The following is an 18,029-nucleotide window of genomic DNA, read 5'->3' as shown; positions in this document are numbered from 1 at the left end:
AAAGTGTATTACAAATGGAATAGACCAGTTTTTGTCCCTTTAAAAAATCTCTATTTTGCTAATAAATATAGCCTGGATAAATTAGTCTGGGACACTTAATTAACAAAATTAAAAAAAAATTGATTTTTTGATTATTTACAAACCGATTTTATTTTTAATAAATCTGTTGAATAGACGATAGAAGACCACATCCAAAACTATAAAAAAATATACAGGATACTATTAAAAAAATTAAAGTTAGGGGTTGTAACTAAGGGATGAATATTTAGGGGATGATTTTTTCTACGCCATATTAAAGTGTATTACAAGTAGAATAGATCACTTTTTGTCCCATTCCAAAATCTCTATTCGTTTAAGAGATATAGTTGAAGCGTAAGATCAAGATGTTATATATCATATTTTGGAGAAACGTTACACTACATGACCTAATCAACTGATTTATTCAAACTAGAATAAAATCTGGTCCTGTTTTAAAAAATAATTCGTTATGTCCATAGAAAAAATTTCACCCTATATACGGTTTTTGAAAACTCTAATAAGAATTTCACAAATTAGACAGATAGACAATTAAATGGCATATTTATTTCTCCTCAAACCATTACTTAATTTTTCATTAAAAAATATGACCATTTGACTATTTTGAATATTTTCGTTCTTTTTATGACTATGTTTGATGTTAAAAGTTTCTTTAATTCATATTATGCTCTATTGCTAGATATACACGTCTGTTAATTCGTAAGTAACTAAAGATACAAATTATTATTTTATATTTTAGATTGGAAAGTCAATTATCAGAAGAAACAAAAATATTAAGAGAAAATATGGCAGCTGTGTCTGAAGAAAACAAACAGCTGAGGACTAAACTTGCGAATGTTACAAAAGAAAAACAGGCCCTGGAGAAAAAGTTACAACAACAGCATTCAAAGTTAGTAAAATTTATATCATTATAAAAAAGTGTACATGATATCAGCCATCTATATTTACTTTACGACACTTTAGCGGAGTTGATAATCAGTAAGCCGCACAGACTCCTTACAAATCCTATTTTAAGTAAAATATGATTAGGTTAAAAGAAATAAGAATAAGGCTTACTCACAATCAATTTATTTTACCACCAACGACCGGTTTCGCATACTATAATTTGCTATGCTTTTTCAGGTCTACGGTACATGGTAAACTAAATGCTGAAAATATAATAACCCGATTAGGGTGCTGTCTGGTAAAAATATATAGCAATTATGCCAATATTATTATGTGTGCGATTATTAAATATGATTTTAAAATTGATTAAATAAAACAAAATAAAACTTGAAAATAAATTAAAATTAAAATTGAAATCAATAAATAAATAACTAATAAATATTACTTACATGCCGATACAAGAATTATTATATGTTTGAGAAAACATAGTTCAAAAACTGTTATGGTAAACTGGTGACAGGTCATCATAGGTTTTACCGCAACTATTAACGAATAAAGGGAAAATTATTAGGGGAAAAATATATTAACAACTAGACTAGGAATGTAGGTATTGTGTAAATTGTTTGTTGAAAATTAAATGTAATGTGTTATATTATTTAAAAGTTATTTATATTTATTCAAGAGGTATATTTTGGAAATATGTGTTAATTTATGGAAATTATTTATTTAGAACAGACAGCACTGTGATAATGTAGAAAAAGATAGATGTTCTTTTTTTGATATAAGTTTGGGTGTGCAATAACTCCAACTTGTAATTATCAAATTAGTGATCTGAACTAATTTTGGTCTGTATTTGGGCAGAAACGAAATTATTGTGATGTCATTTAAATTAAAAACACTTAAGGACAAACAGAACACATTCAAAAAGACAAAACAAATATTTAATTTAAAAGGGGGTATTTTGTAGCACTACATAACTTGTATGCAGGAGGAACTGGCAAACAGAAATAGTTTTTTGTTGTCTAATATAATAAATTTTTGAGAGGTAATTTTTACCTGTTGTGCTCGTGTATATTATGTGGCGTTCTTTATAATGAGTATCGATAAACGCCTGGCAGCCTCCGGTAAGATGTTGGATGGTTTCTTGGGCTTAGCATCCATATCGGCATTTTTTTGTCATTTTAGACTGGAGGATCTTTAACAATATATCTCAGCTATTTTTAGTTGAAATAACCTGATCCTGAATGGTAAGTAGGAAACCCTCTGTCTCGGGAAACATCCTTCCTGATGTCAACCAATAGTTCGACGCTGTATTGTCGACATATTCTTGGTTGATCTCATTGATATGTCGCCCATGCAGAGGTTTACTCATCCAGGTGCGCATTTTTTCTTGCTTAGTCAGTTGGTTTATGCGCATTTCTTATTCCCTCAGTTTAAGCGGCGTTGTATTATCCATGTTTTCTTTTATATTATACGTTAATATTTACACACCAGTGTTACATTTTTGCAAGCATTTTATTTATCTTTTTTAGGTTAACTTCTACCCTAAACGATCTAAGTGAAGAGCGACAATTGGGCAAAGCTTTAAGGAACAATCAGCAACAATGGCAGACAAAAATTAATAAGCTGGAAGAGAACTTTAACGAGCTGAGATCGCACAAAGAAACAGAAATTACTGATTTAAAAGAACAAGTTCGAGATCTTATGTTCTTTATAGATGCTCAGAGGGTATTTATTTTTTTTTTTTTCTAGTATACTTAGAGTGATATAAATTTAAAGAATCATTATCTTTTAATTTGATTTTGATTTAATTCTTTTGAAACTGGGTTTGTTAGTGGCAAATTATATGTTACATATACAGCGTTGGAATTCGAATAACTGAACATGTACGATTTAACTTTGGATTTAATAGAAGAGAGGAATAGAAGATATATATATATATATATATATATATATATATATATATATATATATATATATATATATATATATATATATATATATATATTATATATTTGCAAGGTATTGCAATCAATACATGGCATTGAAAGAACTGATGAACTTATCAGTTCATTAGCACTTGAGGATAAGTTACAAAATATTTCGGTCCAGAAACGAACATAGGAGTGTCAAAAAGCACCGTCCACGACCGGAATAAAATCTGAATCCAAATAGAACATAACTCTCATTGAGATAATATACCCGGTCAAGTACAGGGCAAAATATATATTGGACGTACATGCGCTAATAAGGCTAAACTATTAAGCTCAAAAAAGCAGAAATTAGCTCAAAATCATATAGGACATGCGCCAATGGAAGGACACCTGCATTCTGTTTTGCTATGTGGTGGAGACTTAAGCTGCAGACTCTGTAGCAGATAATCTAAAACAGTCAGACATATCTTGCATGACTACGAGACACTAGATCGTAGGCGGCAACACTTTTTGGGGACTACTCAGTGACTCCAAACACATATTGTACCAATCCAATATACCTGTACAAGTGAGTACAGGTTTCCAGAATTCTGGAATGGTTATCAAGAATAAGTGGAAGATATACAGTATGCCAATTGGATGGATTATTTATTTTCTATTTTATTGAATACTATATTAAAAGAGATTAAAATTGAAATTGGAACTAAAAAATTTAAGGTTTAATAAAGGCACATTATTCTTCAGTAAGATTTTTGATTTTCAATTAAGGCATTACTAAAGATGCTTGAAACATTTAAAAAAAATGTCTAGTATCTGTGGGGCTGTAAACTTTGGTAGACATAGAGTATACGTTTATTTCTTGAACTTCCAACTCTGTATATGATTGCAATACCAAGCTATGGTTTGTTTTTTAACCAGAAGGAGTAAACTAAAAAGACAGATTCATACCAAAGAAAGTTACTAGAAAAGTCACCAAATACATCTTCTTTTTTGGTTGATTATCTCGACTTTGCGATAATCCAGTAATCAGTATCGGACAACCTCACACGTCGATTCTAACCTAACTTTGTTTATTTATGTTTTTGAATAATAATTTTTTCCAATTCACTTCCAATATATATATTTTTTGTTTTTCTAATTACAATAAAAAATGTTGGATTGTTATAAAGAAGTTGTTATTTAAAGTGGGCATTTCATTCTTGAAAAATAAGCTGTGTACTATCTGTCGTATAAATGTTTTAACTCTTTCATCGTATGTTGCAAGGATAGAAGGTCGACCTTCAATATTTTTAGGATATCTTACTGTTCCAGTCTGCTTATATTCCTTAATTGTTCTGTAAATAGTTGAATTCGCAACACCTAAAATTAGCACATTACTTTAGTAACTCTTCATTTTAACAATAACCATTCTGCAAAACTAACGTGTTGTCTGTTTTATTTTTGCTACCATGGCTGTTATTTTCATTCCAGGATTATCAATCTACTACTCGGCGCTTTTTAGGTGGAGAAGAATAATTACCACTAGTACTTGGCATTGAATCCGTATTGTTATCTTAATAACACTAATACGTCGCTAAATACTTCTGAAAGAAACTATTTTTTTATATAAATGCAAACGAAAAATCTAAAAATTAAAGGAATAATGCAGAATATACAAAAAATCATCGATATCAGTTTTGAATTTTAAAATTTCTTAAATTGTCATTAGTGTCAAAATGTCATAATTTAGTGGAGTAAACTTGCGGTTGGACCAATTACAAACAAGCATTACGGCGTGGTAAATTTGAATTACTCCTTCCTCCTGGTTAAAAAACAAACTTTAATAGCATGTACATTATATTACCATATAGTTGGAGGGCAAGTCTATTCTCTTTTCATAACTCAATTGCTTTTTGTGTTTACTCTCCGCATCCATAAAACATAAGGATTTAATAATTAAAGTATACACAGTAAATAGTATATTAAGGTAATAAATCACTAACACTCAAAAAATACAATAGTAAAATCAGCTTATATCATCATCATCATCACTGTCTCGACAACCCTTTTTGGGTCTTGGCCTGTTCCAGGATTCTTCTCCATTCTGATCTGTTTCGTGCTTTTTTTCTCCAGTTTTTTAATTTTAAGGTTGTTATATCATTTTCTATTTGTTCTAAGTATCTCAGTTTCGGTCTTCCTCTTGTTCTTTTTCCTACTGGCATCTGTTTGAATATTTTGTTTGGTATTTCGCCTTCTTCCATTCTTTCTACATGTCCTATCCAACGCAGCCGTCCTATTTTAATTAATGTTATAATATCCGGATCCTGGTATATTTTGTATAGTTCAGAGTTGTATCGTCTTCGCCATATTCCGTTTTCTTTTGTGCCCTTATATACAGATTGAACGAATTTAAAACGGAACATACGAAATCAATGTATTTCGGCTCAACTCCGCTCTAGGTGGTTGGCCAACAAAAGGTTGTCAAATAATTATATTATAAAAATCCAATACTTCAGCGGGCTACTGGATTCGGAACTCATTCAAGAATAAGTCAAAACTCCACCCCAAATAGGTTGCCTAGAATCACTTAAAAAACTAGACTAAACAAGCAGTTATTATGCTGTCAAACCACTTATCGCTTCCTTATAGTCCAAGAGATAGAGCCGAATTTATAATGTTAACTATTAAATATTTTTGGTATAACAAATAGTAATTTTACTTATTTTTTATTACAATAAAAAGGTTTTTAAATTTATATTGCATAAATAATAATTGTTCAGATATAAGAAAAATTTGATTTATTAGTACATTAATAATCAAATACAAAATATATTATTTCTATTTATCAATAGGTAAAATTCAATTTGTAGAATTCCTTTAACATTTTACAAATAATTATTAATAAAAATCAATTTAATAGTGGAATTATCAATTTTTTAAGTTTTGAAATTTACTTTGTAGATATTTTCAATATTTTTTTTAACTTTCAAATTGATTGAATTTTTTTTCATTAGTTAATTATAATTTTACAAATGCTGTTTGGACATTAATTTTGCATCATTATTATTTTAAAATATTAAAATAATAGTGATGCGCGTTCATTTAGATCAGTAATTCTAGACGCATGCGCTAAATGTAATAAGTATCAAGATGCTTTTATTCAACTTGGTGAAACTGACTTCGATTGTAATGAAGTTTTTGAAACCTTAGTCACTTATATGGAACAGGACTGACGAGAACAATTCCAAAAAGAAAAGTAAACGATGTCAGATTTTTACTGTTTAACCGGCAGTATAAGTTGCATGATGTGAACGAGCCTTAAAAAAAAACTAAAAAATTTCGATGCTTCAAGCTTACCACCATGTCAAGATGAATTACACCAACATCTACTGCGAGCTCATTATATTTCAAATATTTGGACAAATGCTCATAAAAAAGTACCAACAGAATTGATTGTTGAAGAACATGGTTGGGAGTTTGAAGATGAAACATATAAATTCAAATGGTTTAGTGGACCTCAGATGCCAGAATCAGTTCGAGAAGTAGTGATTGAAAATGAAGCAGATAATGAATGTGATATTATTGAAAGTGAAAGTGACGAAGATGATGAATGTGATAACATCAATGAGAGTGAGAAAAATGACGAAGTTTTTCTAAATTTTTTTTTCTTATCGGAAAAATCGTTTGAAAATTTTTGGAAAAAAATCATGGTATAATTTACAGAAAATTGAAAGGATTCTACAAATTAGATTTTACCTCAAAAAATTACGAAAATTTTCATTTACGGAAATTTTTTTGGAAAATTTTGAGGAAAACTCTACTTGACGCTTCTCAGAATAGTAACAGAAGTGAGCATACAAATTTTCAAATCAATCGGTATAAAAATATCATAATAAAATCAGTTTGAAAATTGTTACCGAGACCTAAAATGCGCAGGCAAGTGGTACATTTGACCCCGTTTTGTGGCTCTCTGTACCAACCCAGCTGTCCGCCCTTTTGTGAATTTAGAGTTTTTAGGGACTAAATAATAAGCCATGAAAATGGCGGACATATTACTTATCGTTAATTTTTCCCCAAAAAATTGCAACTTCACCCCTGTCCGCCACCCCTTATGTATCCACTCTCGCGTCCGCCCTTTGGGATTTCGTCTAGTTATACCAAGATCTTACTCTGGGCAAATTTTCAGCCATATTATCGATCGTTAATTTTTCCGAAAAAAATTTCAACTTCATCCCTGTATAGCCACCCCCTGTACCACGAGGGACGTCCGCCTGTAAGGCAAAGTCTTAACCCAGTTACAATGAATATATTCCAATAGAGAAATGTCATATTACTGATCAGTTCAAAATTTCGGCTCTATCTCTCCGACTATTAGGCAAGCTCTTCTTTCCTTTAAAGGAGACAGATAGTTGAACGATATTTTATACAATGTCTATCACCGGGTATGTATTTATTTTTGTCCAAGTTTTATATTGGTCCACTATTTCAAATGCAGTTCAAACAGACATATATTAAATTGTATGTTCCGTTTTAAATTGGTTCAATCTGTATGTGTCGCAAGATTTTTCTTTCGAAGGTGGCTAACAACGTTTCCTCTCTTTTAGTGAGTGTCCAGGTTTCTGGGCCATATGTGAGTACCGGTCTTATTAGGGTTTTATATATTTGGCATTTTGTCTTTCTTGCGACGTTATCTGATCTTAGGTGTCTAATTAAGCCATGGTAACATTTATTTGCAATAAATATTCGCCTCTTCACTTCCTCCGTAACGTTATTATCAGACGTGACTAGGGATCCCAAGTATATAAAGTTTTTTACCCCCTCTATGTTGTATTCTCCTATTGTTATATTTTGTGGCTGCCTTATTTCTGCGTTTTTACTTACCTGCATATATTTTGTTTTGGTCTGATTGATTTTAAGACCACTATTTTGTGCAGCTCGTTCTATTTGGTTGTATGCCTCTATCATTTCTCTTCTTGATCTTGCGATTATGTCAACATCATCTGCAAATGCTAGTATTTGCACGCTTTTATTAGTGATTGTTCCTCGTGTATTGACTGTTGTGTCCCTCAGTATTTTCTCGAGTACGATGTTGAACAAGATGCATGATAGACGTCTCCCTGGCGTAGTCCCTTTTTCACATCTATTGTTTCCGTTAATTCATTTTGTATCCGGATTCTACTTTGTACTTTTAGAGATTCTTTTATTAGTTCTATTAGTTGTGTTGGTATATTAAATTCTTTCATTGCTTTTATTAAGAATTCTCGGTTTATATTGTCATATGCGCTTTCAAAGTCTATGAAGAGATGATGTGTGTCGATGTTATATTCACTTGTTTTTTCGAGGATCTGTCGCAGAACAAATATCTGATCTATTGTTGACTTCTGTCTACAGAAGCCACTTTGGTATTTGCCAACTATTTTTTCAGCGTGTGGTCTAAGTCTTTCGTAAATGACATTGGACATTATTTTATATGCTGCATTCAGCAGCGTAATTCCACGGTAGTTTCCACATTCTAACTAATTTCCTTTTTTATGTAATGGTACAATAATACCGCTATTCCACTCCGTTGGTAGCTGTTTATTCGACCATATCTTTGTTATCAATTCATGTATTGTTTTTTGTAGTGCGTCTCCTCCTTCCTTTAGTAACTCCGATGCTATTTGGTCCGATCCCGGTGCTTTATTGTTCTTTAATTTTTTTACTGCTGCTCTAATCTCGGCTATTGTTGGTGGAGTCTTTTCTCTGTTGTCTGCTTGATCTAATGGTATGTCAGGGGTCGTCTCTCTCCGATCTCCTTCAAACTTTTCCGTAAAATGTTCTGTCCCTCTACTTAGTATCTCTTGCTGTTCTGTCAATATATTACCTTCCTTATCTCTACAGCTTATATAGAGCCATTAAAAAGATCATAATTTAAGCAAGCAATGAAGTCATTTGTTTATACGGCTTCTTAGTAGTGTAGTCACCATTTTGAATGGTTTAACATTGTCGATGTAAAGGTTGGTTAGGGGTATATTTTTAACAAATATTTTTGTGAAAATTATGTAAAAATGGTATTCAACACAGCTGTTATTAACGAATACTACTTCTATACAGATATAAAGTAAACAGCTAGTTGTAAAATAGTGGGAGTTAGTTTTTAACGAAGTACAAATCAGAAATATATAGGCAACTCACTCCATCCATCCTATGGCTCTACATCCCAATTCGAGCCTCGGCCTCCTTCATCAAACCTCTCCTTCCGTTACGGTCTGCAGCCATTCTCCTCCACGATTGACTTCCAAGGAGATTTCTGACGTTCTCATCCACATTTTCCTTCCATCGCTTTCTCGGTCTTCCAATAGGTCTCTTCCCGTGCATTCTTGAAATCAACAGTTTTTTTGGAAGCCCGTTTTCTTCCATCCTAAATACATGGCCTGTCCATTGAAAACGCTATAGGAGCCATACTGAGATAAAAGTGGTTCTTTATATACATTATATATTTCATAATTGTATCTCTTTCTCCACCTGTTGTTCTCATTTATAGGGCCTAGTATTCATCCCATTACTTTTCTTTCAAAGATGTTCATGCGGTTAACATATTTTTTAGTCAACACCCAAATTTTACATCCATAGCTCACTATCGGTCGTATTATGGTCATGTAGATTCGTACCTTAGTTTTTTGACGTTCCTCTCGTGATTTAAATAGCATGTACAAATATCGGGCTTATATCAAAATATGCCGTATTGGCCAGGATGATTCTTCTGCTAAGTTCTGCATCATCAATGTTGTCGTTTGTGATGTTGACTTTTAAATAAATAAAGCTATCTACTTTTTCTAAGTTGTCAACTGTCAGGTAGGGTCATGTTGCTCTCTCCGATCGACTTTTTACTAGGATTTTAGTATTTTTGTGTTTATTGACAGACTATTACTTGTGTTATTTGAAATGGGTTTGTCATCTCGTGTTGTACCTGCATCTGAGATACTGTGTCCGTCATCTTCATTCGAATGACCCTATCTAGTTTGGACGGTATTTAAAATTCTGACAATATGGTTCTATTTGCAAAGGACAAGAATATAAGAATGATTCAAAGGCACTTACAAGAATCCATTTATAAACTAGAGATATGGTCCACGTCAGTAGGCGTGCAATTCTCCCCCCTAAAAACAAGATGCATGCTTTTCTCAAGAAGGCACCAGCTCCAAAGAACACCTTTAAAATTGTATGGCGAGCCGCTTATATTCGAATGGAAACAACTACTAACATGGAAACAACATGCTTCAGAAATAAAAAAGTCTTGCCAAAATGGATTAAATGTAATGAAAACATTATTAAATAAAATATGGGAAACTAACGAAACTACATTATTAATGTGTATGCCTCTGCAAAACACAGCACTTCGCATTGCCACAGATGCATTTAGAACCACACCAGTTAAGAATCTGCAATGCCTAACAGGAGAACCACCTCTTACTCTACGAAGGAAGTATTTATGCATCTTCAATCGCCAGTAACAAATTACATCCAGTGTTTCGAAATACATTTACGGACCGTTACCTAGAAGCTTATAAAAAAATTACTATTTAAATGGGAATAAGCCACAATTAAAGGTTAAAGTAAGTTTATTCACATTTCAATTTCCATTTCGGAAATCGTTCTCAAAATACAAACATTCACATAAAAAAAGTGAGTTCGAGTCACCATTGTATGAAAGAGTCCGAAGAAATTTAAAAGATCTGCAACTCCGAATGCCTGACCTCTCTCCTTCAAATGTAAAAACACCCCCTCCTTGGTTAATCATGATTCCCGAAATCAATACGACACTACTCTAATATAACAAATCAGAAATATCAGCCAATGTAATCCGATACTCATTTTTAAAGGAACTGGAGACTTGCGGGGAAAGTTTTTGCATTTATACAGATGCCTCCAAATCTGCAAACGGCGTAGGAGCAGCATTTGTTACTCCACATTCCTCTTCTTCCTTTTCCCAATTTAAATTAATGTCAGCCACTTCTATATACCAGCGGAATTATCACAAGGACTCATGCATATCAAAAGTACAAACCATTCTTCCTCTGTCATTATAACAGATTCTCTAAACTCGGTAACAATAATTGGTCAACTATACACTAAGAACCCTATAGCCTTACTTTTCAAGAAAGAACTTTACCTTAGAAGAATCTGGATCCGAAGTCAAAATTAATATGGGTTCCATCTCACATTGGAATACAAGGTAATGAAAAAGCAGATCTCCACGCAATAAAAGCTCCCAATAACGACCATGCTATAATAGTGTCTCAAAGACTATCTCCAGTGACATAAAACAGTTCGTCAAAGGAAAAATGATCAGTGCGTTTCAAAATGAGTGGGATTTATCGGTATCGTATATTAAAAGAAATTAAATTGACAGTGAAACTATGGCGCCTAGTTAACCTAAAAAGAGAACCCACTAAGTCAAAATCTCTCGACTTTGATTAGGTCACGTCAATATTATTCATAAGTATCTAATGACTAAGGAAGACATTCCAGTGTGTGAATATTGTAAAGTCAACATTACTGTTAAACAGCTCCTAACAGAATGTGGAAAATATACAGTTATCAGACAAAATAACAATATTTCCAGTGATTTAAAAACAGTATTAGGTGAGCATTTAACTTCCAAAAACTTGATTAGGTTTCTTAAAGATACATCTTTATATAATTTAATGGAATGTAATAACTAATGTCGCTAACGACCAAGTGGTTAAAGCGACTATTTTTTGTAAATAAAAAAAAGATAAGAAATACAGCTGAGCATATTTTAATATCCACCATAAGATAAACAAATATTCTCAAAACTGAGATTGAAAAAATATTTTTCTACGCAAACTTCTTTATTTTTGTATTTGTCACATTCTAACATTCTAAAATTACCAATTTATATATTTTACAAATTATAAATTGCCTAGCTTTATTTAGTTGCTTTAAATTTGATTAACATGCTCTTTTGGTGGTAAATGTTTAATACAATGTATACACCATTTATAAATTTAAGACTTGATCTGCGTAAAACAAAGCAAAAAACGTTAAGATACTAAACCAATATTAAGCTTTCTTAATTTTCTTAAATACCATGATTTATGATAATATTTAATAAATGTAAATAGAAAGTACTTGAAACGTTGGCATGTTATTATTAAAACTTCCAGTATATTATATTAAGACCCCAATTACAAATAAGGGTGTGATCATACACCATCATAGACATATTGCTGAAGATACTTTTAAACATTTGTGTACCTCGTCTACATTAATTATACTAATTAGCTTATTCCTTCTATACTAAAATGTTAGGTTGTTTTTATAAATGCTTCTATAAATAAATTTCTCAACTTTGTTGGATTTAAGATTAGATCCAAACTGTAGTAGAAGTAATTTGTGTCATATCCCCTCTCTTACATATCTCTGAATATTTATTTTGAATTCCTTGCGTGGGTGTGACTAAGCATCCAAAAGAAGGAAGGCTTATTCCATGGTCTGATCTAATTATTAACTTATTACATATTAAAAAATATTTAGTTCTTGTTTGAGATTCTTAATATGTGCTTTTAGGTTATTGAAAAGTCTGACGAAAAAGAAGATATAGCTACAGGCACAGTTACAATAGGCGAAGCTCCAGAAACGTCGAAACGAAAGAAGGGAAAAAAGAAGCGCTAAAAGTATTATTTATACCAAACCCAATTTTCTTATCCAATATCTATTTGGCAGGTTTGATAAAAATGTTTAACTAGCTACAATTTTAAAAATTTAGTTAGTCACATATTGAGATTTAAAAGTAATATACCTACTTGTATTAACTGATATCACCCTGTCTTTAATGTCAATGCTATATAGTATGTATAATGTGTGCAGCAGTATTTTTGTCCCATTTGTATTGTTTATTTACTCGTTCATGTTCATAATATTTTAACTATACCCCATATAGTCTAAAAAAGCATCTTACTGTATATTTTTCACTGCCATGATCAAAACAACCAAAACTAATTTAAATCCATTTTTAAACAAAAATGACTTAGTGCCTTAAAATAAAGAATTCAATGGTTTTGTAATTTTAAATGAAGCCGAAGCCGAAGATTAAATGTAGTTGCGAGCTCTTATCTCTCTATAAATATTACATTTTTTGTTGTTTTAGGATTTCTTTTTCGCTTCGACGAATTACTTACATATATTCCCTTCAATCCTACGATCACTCCACTCAAACACGAGTGATACGAGCGAGTTTTTGTTTGTGAATCCCTCTAAACCTCTAACGATTTTTTTGAAGTGACATCATAATTATCAGTAACTTGACATTGTAAATGCAACAAATCTGTTTCAAAGATAAGTACCGCTTGTCAAAATAGTAATCCTTGTTATTTATTAATATAATCTATGTCCGAAAATTTAAAATTTCATTTTAAAAATGTAAAATATTGCTGTTAGCATTATACATAAACAGTAGATTACTTAAGAAATTGAAAATATATTTATCCTGGATTTTGTTTACTAAAATGATCTGTTATTGACTACTTCTTTCGTGGTTATCTTTATTCCAGACCTTATAATTAATTTTGGGGTTGGAAAATTATTTAATAAATACTTCAAATTTTTGTTTTTTTTTATATAAAAATATGTGTTATCTCATAGAAGCTACAAAAGCTCTGTATAAAGAAAATAAAGTGTCCATTAAAATGGGAACAAGAATCATAGGAGACTTCACCACAACAAAAGGGCTCCTGCAGGGTTGTTCCACATCTCCAACCCTATTCAAAATATACTTAGAGAAAGCCTTGACTACATGGAAAAGAAAATGCGAAGGCATGGGAGTACCGGTACGGAACGAATACCTATATACGTTAAGTTTTGCAGACGATCAAGTAGTGATTGCACAAGACCAAGACGACCTCAGCTACATGATGAAGAAACTACAAGAAGAATATACCAAGGCTGGCCTAGATATTAACCTCGCGAAAACAGAGTACCTATCTACAAGTGAAGAAGACATAGAAGATCTACAGATTGATGACAACGTAACAATCAAAGGAAAGGATAAATTCAAATACCTAGGGTTCATAATCACGAAAAAGGCAACAACAGAGGAAGAAATTACACAAAGATTAGGACAAACAAGAACAGCAATCCGACAACTTAACTCAGTATGGTGGGATAGACACCTAAATATGAAGACAAAAACGCAGATTTATAAAACATTAGTGCGAAGTATTATGACATATGGGGCCGAAAATTGGATCATAAACAAGAAAAACAGCAGTAAGATAATAGCAACAGAGAGGGAATGCCTGCGAAGATGCTGCAGAGTAACAAGAATGGATAGGAGAAGTAATGACGAAATAAAGCAAAGAACATCAATAGAAACAGACATACTAACATATATAGAACAACAAAGACTAAAGTGGTATGGACATGTAAGAAGAGCTAGCGACAGCAGATGGATAAAAAGAATAACCGAATGGAGCCCCATAGGAAGGAGGAAAAGAGGACGACCCCGAAAATCCTGGAGGAACGAAGTAGACGACGCCATGAGTAAGAGAGGACTAAACGATGGAGAATGGAACAACAGAGAGAGATGGAAACGGTTGAGCGAGGGAAGGCAGTGAATACTGTAGAATCCCTAAATATATATATATATATGTGTTATCTTTGGCTACAATAAAGTATTGATTATGAAAGTCTATTTTATTTCTTATTAAAATTTAATTGAGACTATTGAATTTTAAGCCAAACTTTTGCTTACAAAATAATAAAGCAAATGAACAGAATAGAAACAAATATCGCCCACTCCAATGTCATTAAAGAACACCAATGGATGCAACACTATGAGAATCTGTGGTACAACTATAAGTACAAACCTAATAGTTGTGTTTAAGAGTACTTTGGTCATATAGAGTGAGTCATATACAGTGCATAAACCGTCCAAAGTCTTAGAGATATGTGATGAAGTTTTTTTGCAAATAAAAACAAGATTTACCTTCTCGAGACATTTAGTTGCTTCTAATTTATTATGCTGGAGAAGTTTTCTGCTTATAAGCATCAGTTTCCCGAATAATTTCTTAATGAAACATGCAGACAATTTTTATTTTTAAACAAAACCCTGCTTAAAACTGAATTACTGTAGTACTGTATCAGAGAAGACGAATTAAGTACTACCTCTGGGACTGTTCCGCTATCAGTTTTATTAAATGAGTAAGGTTTAAAATGTACTTTTGAAGAAACTATTAAACTTCTAAGTATTTTAATTACCATTCCTATGTTAACATCTGAAGCTGAACGCTGTTTTTCGATGCTGAAACGAATTAAAACATTCCTTAAAAATACAATGAACGCAGAATGACGAATCACTTAGTGCTTTAGGTATGCTATCTGCAGAAAAACATTTTGTAAATGGCAAAAGTCATTGAAAACAACCAAAAAAGAAAGAAGGATGGACTTCATATATCGGAAACTTTAAAAGTGATATTAAATAATTTTGTGCGTGTGTGTAAATACTGAAATGGTGTTATTTGTGAAATACAAACATTAGTGATGTTTGTATTTTGAGAACGATTTCCGAAGTGGAAATTGAAACGCAAATAAACGTACTTTAAACTTTAATTGTGGCTTATTCCCATTTAAATATTAATTAGTTTAAAATGGCACAAGAAAACATCTTCAGGACAATACATTGAAAAACAGTATTACATATACTTGAATTGGTTCGGTTATTTTCAATTTCAAGTGAGTATTTTCCATTAAATTTTTAAGGTAAAAAATTTATTATTTGAAATTTTCAAACAATAAAAATACAGTATTCGGCTGCACCTTGATGGAGCTTCACCTCACTGTGCGCGTAAGATTATATACTACCTAAATAATGCCCCACACGATCACCAGATAGGAATTTCTTAGATTAATTATATTTTGTTTATAAAATAAAACCTGTCAATATTTAGTTGAATTAAAAGACAAGATTGCCGTACATGTAAGAAGAATTGAGCAATCAGGCATGTTGATAAAATGTATTGCAAAGTTTTAAATATAGCATGGTTTTTTGTATTGTAGTATAGGACAAAAAACTGAGCATCTGCTGTAACCCAATTTAATTTATTTTTTGTAAAGTTTCCTATTTGTTTATGACTTAAATGCGAACCTTCTTTCAGTACAACAAAAACATTTAAATATTTGTCTTCTGTTGGTTCAGGTTTTTTGTGCCATGATGTTAGGTGCGTGTTAATATTTAATCCTCAGTTAATAAGCAAATATATAAGCGCCAATTAACCTCATAAAAATAAAAATCCGACTTAAAACCTGGATATTAGACTGATTTATTTTAACGAAAAATTAAAAATGGGTAGGTATACTAAGTCATTTAACTCTTTGTATGTGCGATTTTGATTTTAGATGATTTTAGAAAAGATCAGGAAATTATTGGAGAACTAGTTAACGATTATGAATAGATTTTGGGCTATTGATAGATAAACAGTTAACGACAATAACGATATTCAAAAGATTTATTAAAAAACTGGAGGTTACATTATAATTTTTAGCTTTTAGGTTTTGTACAGATTTTAAAATATAATAATAATCCTAATTCAATGGCAAAGCAGTTCCTTTCTCCTAATAGCTCAGCGGTTTACTGGCGGCCAGTGCTAAGACACTTCCAATAGTAACTCCTACGAAGCAACGGCTTTAATTACTGCTTATTAGCATCGAATAAACTCAAAACATGTTTGCATTTAGTAGATGTTACTAACTTACTGGACATTGTAGCAGGAAAACCCCTGCATACGAGGAAAATAGAGGGATATAGTAACGCTATTACTATCCCCGTCTGCAGAAGTCTTAAGGAAGAGTCCTCAGTATAAATAGTGTTAGGATAGAACCGAACATCAGAGGACGATTTATGTATTCTCAAAAAATACCGAAAAACAAAGTATCTCGGCAATGCTTATCCAGAGCAAACCCAACTGTGTTGCGCTTAGTTGTACATCTATTTTGTTGTAAATTCTCGAGTGCAGTTTTCTTAAGAAAATTTTCAGTACATGGTACATCAGACTGATGGTGGCCATCAATTTTGACAGTAGCCACTCTGTTGGTATATGAACTGTTTCCTGTTTCATATATTTTATTGAAGAAGTTTAGAAGATGATATTTACCTTTATCTTTGAGTAGGTTGATTATTTCGCTGGCAATTTCACCTGGTCCGATTGCTTTCCCATACTTTGGTAATTTTATAGGTCTTTCCATTTCATCGAGGATTATGTTTGGCTCAGTCGATATATTTTCCATTTCAATATCTTTTCTTTCGTCATCAAACAGTTCTCAATATATATTCTTCTCTTCAGTTTGTCTTATTCAATGACTATAATATTTCCTTGTTTATCAAGTAGACTGCAGTTGACCTATATTATTTCTTGCACATTTGGTACATATTAAACGTGTCATTCCGTTTCTGCAGGTCTTCTGTTTTAGAACCTTTGCTGTTGCACCATTTTGCTTTTTCATTACGAATTTTCCTTCTGATTTCATTATTCATTTTGTTGTATTCTTCAGGTTTTTTTATTTTTCTGTTTTCATCTCTTTTCCATTAGTCTCAAGATTTCGTCAGTCATCCATTGTTTTTTGCTCCATCTGCTCCAGGAGGTGTTTTAGTTATCTTGGATTTAGTTTATCTTGGATATTTTAGATTGGAAGATATGCTTCAAAAACTTATCTATGAAGAAGCTCCACTTGCTTGTGCAGATAACATCGCTTATGGCGAATTCTGGAGATTATAACGTTGTTCAGTGTTATAACATTGGAACGTTACAGGCGTACTTCATGCTTGTCTACATTTTCTCCCATCCCGTAAGAATAAAATGGACACTGAGACCAAAAGAGATGGCCTACAGGAAGACTAAGAAATTGGTGACTCTTCGACGTCTATACTTAAATACAAATCTAAAGGGAACGAGCTGAGAGGCGACTCCAAACTTAACTGTCTCTGACATAAATAGGTCTCAATAATCACAAATAGTAAGGCAACTTCGGCAGAACCTACTGTTACTTGAGTAGATTCGATGTCACTTTAATACAAGAGCCCTAGGCATCCAGAACCACATAATCTGATTTTAGCGGAAAACTTATACACGGTGTCACAATGAAGATTTGTACCTGCTGAAACTCGGCAAAATGTTTTCACAAAAATCCAAAAACCGG

General features: G+C 32.2%; 1 protein-coding gene across 1 annotated transcript in view; it reads left to right on the top strand.

Annotated features, from left to right (window-relative positions):
- Positions 1-13,444, top strand: part of LOC140434568 (BRCA1-associated protein) — a 29,649-nt gene extending 16,205 nt beyond the window's left edge. The window contains exons 8-10 of the mRNA XM_072522919.1: positions 776-925; positions 2,454-2,649; positions 12,408-13,444. Coding sequence (XP_072379020.1) covers positions 776-925; positions 2,454-2,649; positions 12,408-12,512 — 451 coding nt within the window. The 3' untranslated portion in view covers positions 12,513-13,444. The remainder of the gene's footprint in view (positions 1-775; positions 926-2,453; positions 2,650-12,407) is intronic.
- The last annotated feature ends 4,585 nt before the right edge of the window (positions 13,445-18,029 follow it).

Source organism: Diabrotica undecimpunctata, chromosome 2, assembly GCF_040954645.1.
Source record: "Diabrotica undecimpunctata isolate CICGRU chromosome 2, icDiaUnde3, whole genome shotgun sequence".
Lineage (NCBI taxonomy): Eukaryota > Metazoa > Arthropoda > Insecta > Coleoptera > Chrysomelidae > Diabrotica > Diabrotica undecimpunctata.
This window is presented reverse-complemented; position numbering and strand designations above follow the sequence as displayed.